The sequence below is a fragment of the Phocoena sinus genome, chromosome 1 (assembly GCF_008692025.1).
Source record: "Phocoena sinus isolate mPhoSin1 chromosome 1, mPhoSin1.pri, whole genome shotgun sequence".
In the NCBI taxonomy this organism is placed as follows: Eukaryota; Metazoa; Chordata; class Mammalia; order Artiodactyla; family Phocoenidae; genus Phocoena; species Phocoena sinus.
This window is the reverse complement of record NC_045763.1, coordinates 74,451,303-74,463,968: the sequence shown is the minus strand read 5'-3', so window position 1 is coordinate 74,463,968 and position 12,666 is coordinate 74,451,303. Positions and strand designations below refer to the sequence as shown.

Here is a 12,666-nt window from a genome sequence, read left to right as displayed (position 1 = left end):
GTGGGTCTTAGTTGCAGCACGTGGGTCTTCATTGAGGCATGCAGGATCTTTCGTTGCAGCGCGGGCTCTTTGTTGCAGTACGTGAGCTTCTCTCTAGTTCTGGTTTGCCATCCATGCCTCTATCCTCCTATTCTACTACATACTCAACTAAAATTGCTATTGGAAAGACCCAGCAGGCGAAGAGAACCAGCTCTGTGGGGCTCTTCTAGATGTCTCAGTAGCCCACGTGACCTTTGAAAACTCCACTGGATTCTCTTTACCCCCAGAGAATCTATTATAGACCTAATCTCTGCTCATCTGTGTCCAGACCTGACAAATGAACGTAAAGTAGAAAGTGGCCACTTATCTCTGCTCACCTAGGGAGAACTTTTCCCTCTCTGGTATAATTCCTTTTACACTACTTTTATCCACAGCTTTCTAATGTCTTAAAATATATGATTATTTAGTTTATCATCTTTTTTTAGCTCTTATGATGAAAATGCTGTCTATATGACCTTCTTTTTCCTGAACAGAAGCAGAACTCCTTACTTTTCAACTGTCTTGTGCTGCTGTCTTTGGAATCCTTTGTAGGATTATTGTTTAATCAAACTTTATATTAAGAGTCTTTTGATATTTTAATAGCTAAATCTTAGATGGCGATGAAGAGTAACCTATTTTACAGATTTCCATTGCACAGTGAGATTTCTAGTTTCTCTAAAACCCTTTTTTTAAAAAAAGCACAGATATAAATCATAAATATATAAATGAATTTGTGATATTTGTATAGGTTGAATAAATAACTCAATGAAAGCAGTTAACTCTACCTCGTTTAGTAAAGCTGTTGTACTCCTATTGCTCTGGTTTGCTCAACATCCACTTGGGTGTATGTTTTTATAACTTTACCCTTTGACTTCAAAGTGACTCTAGAAGAGCATGAGAAAAGGTGTTAGGCCTATAGAGCGAAAACCTTTCATAAAGTTCTAAAGATACTCGTGTGCAATAGTTAAAAATTTAAAAGTTTCATTAAATTGTGCCTGTTACCTAAATACTAACATTAGATTGTTCTAAATGAAACTATTAGGCCAATCATCAGTGTTCTGTCTGCAGTCGTAATATTATGTTGCACTAATTGATACAGCAATGATTGATGAAATTGCGGTCTGGAAAAATTAGAGTGAACTTTTAGAAATTTTAAAGTGTCCAATAGGCTAATTTATTGAAGTATTGTATTCTAAGATTTTAATAGTATACTAGAACATAAGGATATATTTGTTTATGATAATCAATACATAATAGATTTCAGCTAAGTATTATTTTTATTGCCAGGTTTTAGTGAAAGTTTCTTTAAGAGGGCTTTCTATGACCCTTTATTTCTCATTTGATCTGAGCAATCTTTGTTAAATACTTTTCGGAATCCTTGTTGTACGCAAGATTAATAATCTTTTAATTAATTCTGGAGTCCATTAGTCATAACGATTTTAATTAAATTTTTTTAAGGAGGAAGATATTTTGGATCTTCTGGAGCAATGTGAAATTGATGACGAAAAGTTGATGGGCAAAACTGCCAAGTCTCGAGGACCAAAGGTGCAGTACCTTTATCTTCCTTAATATCAGAGTAGACTCTACTAAGGACAGTTGATTTTCCCTTTGTATTTCTCACTGTAAGAATGACTGATGCTACTTTCAAGGAACTCTGTGGACTGTGTTTCCAGTGAACATAGAATTGGGAAGATCATGCTTTCTTATACTCAGGAGAAGCTTTGTTTTGTTTTGATAGTTTTCCTCATTTTCTGACTCTTTCCCTCATCTAGTGAAAGCCCTGTGAGTCAGGGCCAAGCAGGACCTAGAACTGGTACCCTCATTCTATACTCAGTATTATGTTTTCCTGTCTCCAAACATATAGTTATCAGAGACGTGTAGCATTATAGATCAGGCAAATCATGACTCCAGAGATCCTAATGGGGAGCCCCATCTTTTGCTGACACGGCAATATTGAAATTTTGTAAGGAAAAATAGTTACAGTTTCTAGGAAGACATAGAAAGCTGTCATGCTGGCAAAAATAGGTAGGTGTTTGCTTTACCTTCATCTGTGGTAAATGGTGGTGATGACATCCACATGTTCTTTTGTTATATGTCAAAGTCCTTGCTAGTAGAGTAGGAAAGAGTTGAATTTGTAAAGTCTTGGAAAGTTTTTTCATTCTGCTTTTTTTCACTTTACATTTCAGCAATACTGAACTATTACTATATCCTTACATACATCATGCTCTGTCATGCTTTTTCTATACGCCTGGAATGCTTGCCTATTAAAAGAATAATTGATTAATTGCTTGATTGATTAGAGACCCCCCTCCTAATCCAGCTGCTTTTGTGAAATCTTCCCTCATTCTCCTAGCTGGACTTAGATCTTCTGTCCCCTCCTTCTATTGCTGTACCACAAGTGACACTTTTATAGAGCAGATGTGACAAATAATTGTTTGCATGCTTGCCTTAGTATGAGCTTGTAAGTTCCTTGAGGATAGGAGGTGTATTCCATCTTTACATCTCTAGCACCTAGCACAGCATCTGGCATTTAGTAGGTTCTCAAAACCATTATTTAACTTTGTTGAATGTGTCCACAAGGACCTCACTGACTAGTGGAAGGGCAGATAGGTGAACCAAAAATCAGGGTATATTGTGGCAAGTACTGTAATTAAGGGAGTGGGAAGTGCTACAGCAACATAGAGAAGAAAGGGATTGGTAGATTATGGATGGCTTCATAAAGGCAGTGCCATTTGAATTGAACATTAAAGGCAAAGACATGGAGGTATGATGCTGCTTAGGATGTTGGAGAAATGACAAGGAATTTGGTATGACTCAGGTGGAAGATTCTTGGAGAGTAAATTGGTGCAAGATGAACCTGGTAAAAGATACATATCTGATGAAGACCAGAGACCTTGAATGTCAGGCACTGTTCTTCTGAATTATGTATTCTGTATCAAAGAACTGTAGAAGATGTTGATAATTCCTTTGGAACAAATATTTTTTAGAGTATCTGTAAAAGTGAATACCTTCGTGAGTTATTGCTTCATTTTGGAAAACATCGGAAAGTCTCTAAACTTTGTATATTAATTATTTAGCAATTTGGCAAACCAGATATGAGGCAACCTGGGGGCACAATATTCATGGAAGACTGGCAAATGCAAAGGCTCTAAGTCAGTCTTCTACTGTCTTATATTTTCCTTTGCTTCATCAAATAAGGCTTATCATCCAAATAAAAATATAACCTCCTAGAGGGCAGAATTCACACTGTGTATTTTTCAACCCCTCTTATTCCAGGCAAATAGTAGGAACTAACAATGTATTCGTTGAAATGAAATGAATTGGTTAGTTCCTATAGTTATTAACACCAGAATATTTTGAAATGTTGAAAACTGCATAATCAGTAAAAAAGTAAAAAGTAAAATTATTTTTATAACTTCTAACCTTAGGTATACTGAGGGTCTGGAGTGAGCCAATCTTCAAAGCAGCCTTTCCTCTTTAGAGGGTTGTTATCACATGTCAAACACCGATTTCCAGTGTCTTTACTGGTAGAATAATTGAAGGTTATCAAGGTTAAATTGAACTTGGGAGAAATAACTTTTCACTTATTTGAGAATCTAAGAAGTATTAATTAGCTATGTAAATAATATCACATAAAGTATTAGCATTGTTCTTCAGCCAAGTGCTAGGTACTTAGTATTTATTATTCTTTATGCCATTTATATATATTTTAATATATGAGCCAGTTCATAATACAATTGGACATAAAAATAAATGGTATGGTTTGTGTCAGAACTCAACGCCGGTTTACAAATTCCAATTTGTAGTTACGGCACTGTTTGGAGTTTATGTTGCTGTGACTTCTTATTACTTATTGCTTTAACAGTGTATTGGTTAACAAATCCCAAATGCATATATGACACAAAGGTTCAACTATCCGTTTCCCTTTGTGATTCTTTATAGGATCGAGTAACTCATTATGTAGTCAAGCTCCTTAAGAAACTTTAAAGCTGTTTGCCTACTTGAAGGAAGGCACTACTAGCAAGCCTGATTGTGCCACTGTTTCTTCTGGGTACGCTAGACTTCTGAAGAAACATCCTTCCTCTAGAATTCATATTCCCTAAGACTATCAAAATGTTTGATGATTGTGTTACTGGTAAATGTTTTTATGCATATCTCTTTGAACATTGTTAGTGCTCAGTAAATATTAAGACTATCAAAAGGAGAACATATTTTTAAACACAAGTTGGTACCTTAGTGTATTAAACTACTTCCCTGCTTTGGCTATTTTTCATCCTCTGCTAAGACAGTAACTTTAAGAACATCATGCTTTGGCTTACTATGTATTCCAGGCACTTCGTGAAATGCTTTTTCTTTCTTTATCTTTCATCCTACACTGTTACATGAGAGGATATACCTTATTTCAGTGAAATCTCACGGTAACCCAGGATTTCATTATGGTATATGCTAACATCAAAGCATTTTTGTTTGATTTAACAGAGAACAAGGAACTAGTATACAACTGCAGGAACCTTCCCCAGGAAATAAGAGGCATGTGGCATGTGTAATTGTCTCTTAAAATGACTAAGTTACAAAACTGTTGTGCTCTTGGTTGTGCACATTCTTTCTGAAGTGAAGATGTCCCACTTTCCTTATCTTTTATTCCTTCAGCTGGCGTCATTGGAAACACATTGATTGGGAGATTCAAAGACAAGTGATTCTGATGGAGATATTATTGGAACATGATAGCCTGGCGTTTAAAATCTTTACAGATTTACCCTTCTACATGGCACTTATCCTCTAAAAAATTTATGCCATACTGATTTTTACATTATATCCCTTTTTAAAAATGTAGTGTGGGCAATGAAAAGTAATGTTGCTCCATTATGGCCAGATCCTATGTAACAGAGGTAGAAATCCTCCAAGAAAAGCTGTGAGTTTGTGCATGGCCAGTTTGGAAAGTGGATAATTAACTAAAAATTTTTATTTCTAAAAATGTCCAAAGAGAAATTAGACATGTGAGGAATGCCTTGCTTCTTGTTGCATATTATCTGAGTGTATCATAGGCTCATAGGCTCTGTTTTAAGATGAGGCCTACTTTATTGATAGTGGATTATTTTACTTATAGTGGTTTATCTGGCTTCTGCTTCCTTATTTTATTTTACTTTTGCCTCTCTTGCCCCTCCTTCCGCTTCTTCTCTCCTCTCTCTCTCTCTCTCTCTCACAAGTGCACACACACACACACACAAATACACATTTGTTGAGTGATTTTGAACATTAGGGATACAACAGAGGTATACCTCTGAGTCTTGATGAGTAATCATTCTGCATGGAATGAAGAAAAGCTATGTCTGATTTTTATGTTTTTATCTCAAATGTTTTTTCTTTATTTTGTTATTCTTTGTGGATATTTTGGTCCTTTATTTGAATCGTGCATAAACAGCATTTTCCTCATCATGACTGAACTATATTATTTAAGAAAGAATATTTCACAAAAACAGAACAATTAGTGGATAGCATTAGAGCAGTAGTACTTTGGGGGGATTTTTCAGACTAAAGTGAAAAGCAGTAATCATAAGTGAGAAATTAAAAATAGTGAGTAATCATGTGAATGAGCCTTTCTGAATTCTAACAAAATATCACATTTCCTTCCATTTTAGCCTCTGTCTTCCATGCCCGAGAGTACCGAGATAACAAAAAGACAGAAGTACTACAGCAGTGACAGCAGCTATGGTAGTAGCAGCAGCTCTTCAGAATCAGAAGAAAATGAAAAAGAAGAGTACCAAAATAAGAAAAGAGAAAAGCAAGTTACATATAATCTTAAACAGTCCAACCACTACAGATTAATCCAACCATCCAGTAAGTTAATTTCTTCTAATTTAGTTGTTATGTGACAAATTATGGAACTGAAATTACTGAACTCAATAAAAAGACCTTGGGCCAAATGAACCCTTGTGTGTGAGGAGACCTGGATTTTATCCCACTTCCTTCTCCAACCAGAACTTGATTAGGTCTGGATCCCACAACCCTTTTCGGGGTCTGCAAATAGAAAACAAAAGAGTTGACTTAAGGATCTCTACAGTCCATTCTTCTATATTTCAAAGTTTTTGTTAAGTCCTAGATTTCTGCATGAATTGTATAAAATGTGCCTCATGGTTGATCTGATGACTGCATTCTCTTTTAAGCCCAAATATTCTCTCATTGCATTCCCCACTCTGGCACTCATTTTGTTTCATATTCTCGCCTGTTTTTAAAAACGTGTGTATCTCCCTAGGCATTTGACTGGAATGTATCTATGAGCCACACAATTGTGAAATAGTTAGAAGTTTTGTTTCCTCCCATTTTCGTCACAGGTAAGCACTTCAGTCAGGGCTTCGGTGTATAGGAAGGAAGTATTCAGGAGAGGAACCAACCAGCTTCTCTGTCTCCTTCCTTTCCTGCTGCCTTTTTCCTCTTTCCTCTTTTATTCCTTTTCCCATTTTCTCTCTCTTGCATTCTCCTGTCTTTCATTCCTTCTTCGATCCCAAATGTCCGCTATTGTGTCTGTTATTCGTCTTTCATCCCCAGATGTCCAGTGTGGTACTGCTGTTGCCCAGGCTCAGTCGGATACCCCTTCCTGATGCTGCCTCCAAAGCAGGACTTTTCTTAACCTCTGTTTCTCATCTCGCTCTTTGCCTTGTCCTCCCTCATCCTAGGGCTCCACAAAGGGACCGGTCCAATCACGCAATAAACACATTTCTGAGCCTTTGTTGCTCTATCTCCAGCAATGGTTTAATAGTTACCTGATAATATGTATGTTTTAAACCTGGCCTCCCAGACTTATGAGAAAATGCATAAGGAATGCAGACCTAATAGTTGAAGATTTTTAATGGTCTTTCTTTTACTTCCAAATTATTCCATAAAGATACGTGCTAAAGTTCCTGTCTTTGAGGGCTTATGTGTTTGGAGGGGAAATAATGTATTATATTCCATTTCATTTGTTTATTTACTCCTTTAATATATGTTTATTGAGCACCTGTTCCAGAGTTTGTAAGCTATTTTATCTATTATTTCCCTTTTTCTTAAAGACTCCTTACGTACTTTCAGTGCATCTCTGTGTAAATATGACTCTGTTTCTCTTTTGGAAGCTGACATTGTTCTGCCCAGATTTTGTCAGTTTTGGAGCCCCTTTTCTATTGGCTAATGTGTGTATCCTTAACAGCAGGAACTGACAGAGGATAAGGGTAGTGGTGAGAAAAAATTGCTAGGGCTCTTATAGCTCTGAGATTCTTCTTTCTTCTCAGACCAATAGGTTAATAAATTGAGATCAGACAAAGAGTGTACTAGAAATGTTTTTAAGCATAAATTCACACTTTAAAGCTAGTCTATTTCAATTAATATCTTTTTCCTTATTGGTTATTTGTTTTTATAGTCATTAAGAATTGCAGCAAGGGTTTCAATTTGTATTATATTCCCTCTTTAATCTTACACTAAGGAATATTTTAGCCACAAACACTCCTTGAGTTTTCTCTACAAAGGGATGTGTATAACCGAAGACAAAAATCCAGATTATGTACAATGCTTTCTGTTGTAGATAGTTAATTTAGGCAATTTAAAATTGTTACAGTACCAAAGGATATATTTAGATTTGATATATGGTAGTCCTACACAAAACTATATGACGTATTTTCTTCTCAGATAATTTGTGTATGCAAGTTTCAACCATTTATTGTTAGTCTACCTAAGTATCATTGGCATGTCTAGCTATTTAGTTATTCTGTCTGAATTCTAGTGTATGCAGAGGAAAAAATGGAAATCTCTGGTGACTCAAGAGAAAGGATATTTCTTTCTGCAGCTATGATCAGATTATATATGTCCAAACCCATCATGGTAAGCCCTTGAAGAGAGCAGGGCCAAGGTGTAGGTATTAGTACATGCTTATGGGTATTTCTTAGTAGAAGATTGACCAGTGTTATGTACCCCACACAGCCCTTTTTAGAAGCACCGTTCTTTAAAAAAATAGTGTGACTTTCAGGTTCAGAAGGAGGTTGGAACAAATGGAAGGTTTTTTTTTTTTTTTTTAACATCTTTTATAGCTTGAATGAGTATACTTTTTTGGTCCTCTCCAGAACCAAAAGAGGACTATTAGACTTATCATCAATTCAAAATATTCTTTAGAAATACTTCCCTAAACATAAGGTTCATGTCCATTGCCTTTATAAAGGTTTAAATTTTTTTCAACAGCTAATGAAGAGAAATATTTGGGTATTCATCCTGCCTTCATGTGAGTTTTATTAAATTATTTAATTAATGAAGAGTGATTGATATATTTCCCAAGCAGAGAGAGAATATACAACAGAGCGTATATAGAATACATCTATTAAAAAAGATATAAATGTTGATAATATTGAGTGATATTCTATTTCTCTGTGTCAGGAATTAAAATTTACCTGGAATAGTTGGTTCTCTTTTTCAAATGTTCTCAATATGCCCTGAGGAAGATGTTCTGTGGTTTTCCCTAGTTGTTCTGATAACAACCCTTTTGGTCCAGACATTTTTCTTCACTTAAATCTTTTACTATAGGAATGTAAATCTAATTTTTAAAATTCTTCTGTCCTGTGAATAAGAAGACTTATCTGTCTAGTACTACTCTTATAATAACCAGTTACATATTTAAACTTCATTAGGATAATCTTTGTTTTTCTTCTGTTTTATTATCATTATTTTATTCTCATGGGCCCTAAATTTTATAACATCCACTTATCCTGGCCATTATATAGACTCCTATCCATTTCCCCCTATGAATCCTGCTGTAAAATGTTCTATTTCTAACCTCTACACAGATTCTAATAAGCGACCAGTCTAGTCCGAAGATAGTAGGTGGCATCATGACATTATAGAAAGAGGGAGGCTGCTGCCATTAAGTCAGGATTTAAATCTGAACTTGGTAACTTTCTTGTCATGTGACCTTGAGAAATTTCTTTCTCTGAGTCTCCAGGTGATGGAGATTTGTACTTCAGAGGGTTTCTGTGAGAACAAAAATAAAAGTGAAGCACCTAGCATGATGCCTGGTTTATAGAAGGAGCTCCATACATGTTAGCGTTCCTTTCTTTTGTTCCTTTTATGTCATGTTTTGAGAATAGAACATTAAAGCACTGTATAAGTATTATTCTCATGATAGCCATTCTTTATACATGACAGGGGTTCTGCACCAAGTTCATTGCTTAAATTGAAGAATTAACTCCAAACTCATATTCTCATGATGATGCCTATGCTTTGACATTTACTTCTACCCTGCTAATTATTACTTTGTATAGATCCAATACAGTGGAAAACTTCTACTAACTCTGCTACTGTGCGATCCCTCCTCTCCATCATCCATAGGCTCCATAAGGCGTTCAGTCAGTTGCCCTCGGTCCATCTCTTCTCAATCACCATCCAGTGCAGACAACCGCCCCTTTTCTGCTCAACAAGTGATATCATCATCCCGGTCAGCTTCAGGGTCTCGGTCACATTCTTTAAACCGTGCTTCCTCCTACATGGGGCATCCGCCTCAAAGAAATGTTTCCAGCTCTACCAACTCTCTGATGGTAAGTCTTCTGTTTTGCTCCCCTGAGATTAGCGCTGTATTTAGGATTTAAGTGGCAAAGAGATTAGCTGGAAGGAGGACAGATTGAACTTCAGATCCTTTCTATAATTCAACTCATGGCCTCCTGGAATTTGGGTTTATTCATCTTTCTTCACCTATAACTGAGTATGGACTCTTAAAAGGCAGACTTCACTGTATCACAGAACTTGAGGATGAACACTGAGAATAGTATTTTATTTTCCATTTGCTGATGGAGCAGGATAATTTTGTTGAAAATCATCTGAGCAAATATGTGATTTTCCAGTGTACTGTACAGTATATCTGTAAATTTGGGGAAATTTGTTGTATGGAAAATCTTCCTTAATGGGACTATTGATTAATAGTTTAAAAAAATAAACTATTGGTAAATTAGCCTTAGAGCACTGAAGTACGGCATTGTTTATAATGTTTCCTGTATGTTGTTAACATATAGTATTAGTTTTATAAATGCTCAAATAGATATCTCCATGTACCTTCACATAGACCAGGGACTTATTTAATTTGTTTATTTAATGTGGAAGTTGCTTCCAAAGGGAAGAGTCTGAAGAATATAAGTGAATGAATTTCACTGGGTAACAATGAATGCTTTTTTTTCTAATCAAGAATTGCCTAAGGTATATGTAGAAAATGAAACTGACCAGGAAGTCTTTTTTAAACACTTGTATTTTTGTTTTAGTATTTTGAGCTACATAAAATACAACTGTGTGGAAGTATGAAAGACACTCTTGGGAAGTCATACCCTTTTAATCCTAAGATTTTAATGCTAAGAATAAATGTAAAAACATTATTTTCTTCCTTTTTTATTGTTATTTTATCAATTAAAAGTGCATCATTTTTACCTAGAAATATCTTTCAGATTATAGTGGCACAATGAAATAAGACCCCCTCCAAATATCTGTATTCTTTCAAATTTAAGAGTGAGTCTTTGCGGCAACTGAGACCAAAAGAACAAGAAGATGATCTAACAAGTCAGACCTTATTTGTTCTCAAGGACATGAAGATCCGGTTTCCAGGAAAATCAGATGCAGAATCATTACTTCTGATAGAAGATGTGAGTATTTGATGTATATAAAATACCAAGGAGCTCATAACTTTTTATTCATCTTCTTAAAATACTAAAATTTATTGCTTGATGGCATTATCCTCAATGACATAGTAAACTTAACTGATGTTCTTTTCAACCTCCACAAGCTTTAGAAGATACAGGGGTTATTTTAATTGTTATGATTCACGAACAATGAAATCACATTTATAATCAGCAATGCAAAATATCTTTAGTGTATAGTCCTATTTTAATGATGCTTCATCAAGTGAAAATAATTAGTGTTAAATAATTATTGTTCTTAATGATTAAAGGCACATCAAGTTAAGCCTGCTCCTGTCACGATTTAGAAAGATCTAATATGGAATGAGATAATAAGGAAAAAAGTGGGGCCATGGGCATAAAGTGTCAAGAATATTTGAATGTGACACCTTGCATGGTGTTAGTCAGATTTTGAAATGGCTTATGTTGTGTGTGTTTTCTTGTTACACAAGCATTTGCACCACCCAGTGGAACGTTCTAAAATGTCAGAGTCCTAAAATTCACATTAAAGTCAATGACTTACTCCTAATTTAGAAAGAAGGTCCAAGTTATTCGAATAGTTTTGGTGAAAGAGCATTTCTTCACTCAGAGTTCTATTTCTTCATTCAAGCATTCTTCTCAAATTGTCCTTCTTAGATAATTCCTCAGAATAGAACGTTGTTTTCTGGTTTCCCTGTTTTTTTGGTTTTTTTTTTTTTTAATCCAGAGGAGAAGGCACCATCTAGTGGCCAATTGTAGGATAAAAACCACAGCCATACATTGGCGTTTTTCACTTTTTAGCTTTACTTTAGGCCTGTCTAAAAGCGCTGTCTAGAAACAAAACAAACAAAAAACAATAATAAAAAAGACTTTCTTAGTTAACAAATCAATAATGGCAATTTGTATTTTGTAGTCATAACATAGTTATAACCAAAATCCCCAAATATTATGCGTTGCATTTGTTATATATTTTTTAAAAAGTGAAATGGTATCTTGTTTGCAAATGAAGTGCTATTTGTTACATCAGGGGAAAAGGAAGAAAAATGAACATTAGTTATAAAGCATTATGCTAGATATATTTTTATTTACATATGTTATTTTATTCAATAAAGTAGGACGTCTTTGTACCAGACATTTTATTTCTATATCTTAGAGATATAAGTTATGTAATACCTTTCTGAATCAGCTAGATGAAAAATTAGATAATCTGAGAGTAGAACTAATATTTGTGGCTACTGTGATTGTTCTATAAAGAACGTGGATATAGGCTTATATAATTGATAAAAGATATTAATAATTATACAAGACATTAGATTATTTACTATATGTTTACTTATTCAGCAACTATTTTAATCTACTTATTATAATATATATAACTAGAATATATATTCAGAAATTTTGCAGATTTGCACAAAAAACAAAACAGGGGCATAATGGAATCCTAATTAAATATAGGCTATCTTCTAATGTGTTATTCAATATTTTGTTACTGTGAATGATGTTGTAAATACAGTTCTTGGAATTAAAATGAAAAATCTATGTTTTGGGCTTCTTCCCAAACCTTATATTCCTGAAGACATTTGACTTTCAGCCATTAGAGATTGTGTGCTTTTTTTACAGCAAAAAGAGAAAAGCTTTAAATTCAGATGGCTTCTTTATCTTACATTAAAAGTCTTTTCACATGTCTTTTTATGAAAGTAGACATTCTTTATTGCAAATAGTATTATAGTGCTTTCATTTCACAAATTAATTAGATTAAATTTCTTAATGTTTCTCCTCCAAAACAGATGATTGGTAACTGGAAGTATCATAAAACAAAAGTGGCTTCATATTGGCTCATAAAATTGGACTCTGTAAAACAACGAAAAGTGAGTAATGAATACCCAAAAACAGATTTGCTCTTTTGGATTATGTATTAAGCTAGGATCATTAAGCCACATTCATAATCAAACTATATAAATGCTCATCTGCTTACTCATTTCCTCAACAAATATTTATT

At 34.6% G+C, this 12,666-nt stretch overlaps 1 protein-coding gene across 5 annotated transcripts in view; it reads left to right on the top strand.

Annotated features, from left to right (window-relative positions):
* TTLL7 (tubulin tyrosine ligase like 7) overlaps positions 1–12,666 on the top strand; it is a 162,006-nt gene that overhangs the window by 112,390 nt on the left and 36,950 nt on the right. For all 5 annotated transcript variants that reach the window (XR_004345957.1, XM_032606744.1, XM_032606765.1 and 2 more), the window contains 5 exons: positions 1,477–1,563; positions 5,658–5,856; positions 9,361–9,566; positions 10,521–10,655; positions 12,455–12,535. Coding sequence is in view for 4 of the 5 variants with exons in the window: in XM_032606744.1 (XP_032462635.1) it covers positions 1,477–1,563; positions 5,658–5,856; positions 9,361–9,566; positions 10,521–10,655; positions 12,455–12,535 (708 nt within the window). In the remaining variant the exon portion in view is untranslated. The remainder of the gene's footprint in view (positions 1–1,476; positions 1,564–5,657; positions 5,857–9,360; positions 9,567–10,520; positions 10,656–12,454; positions 12,536–12,666) is intronic.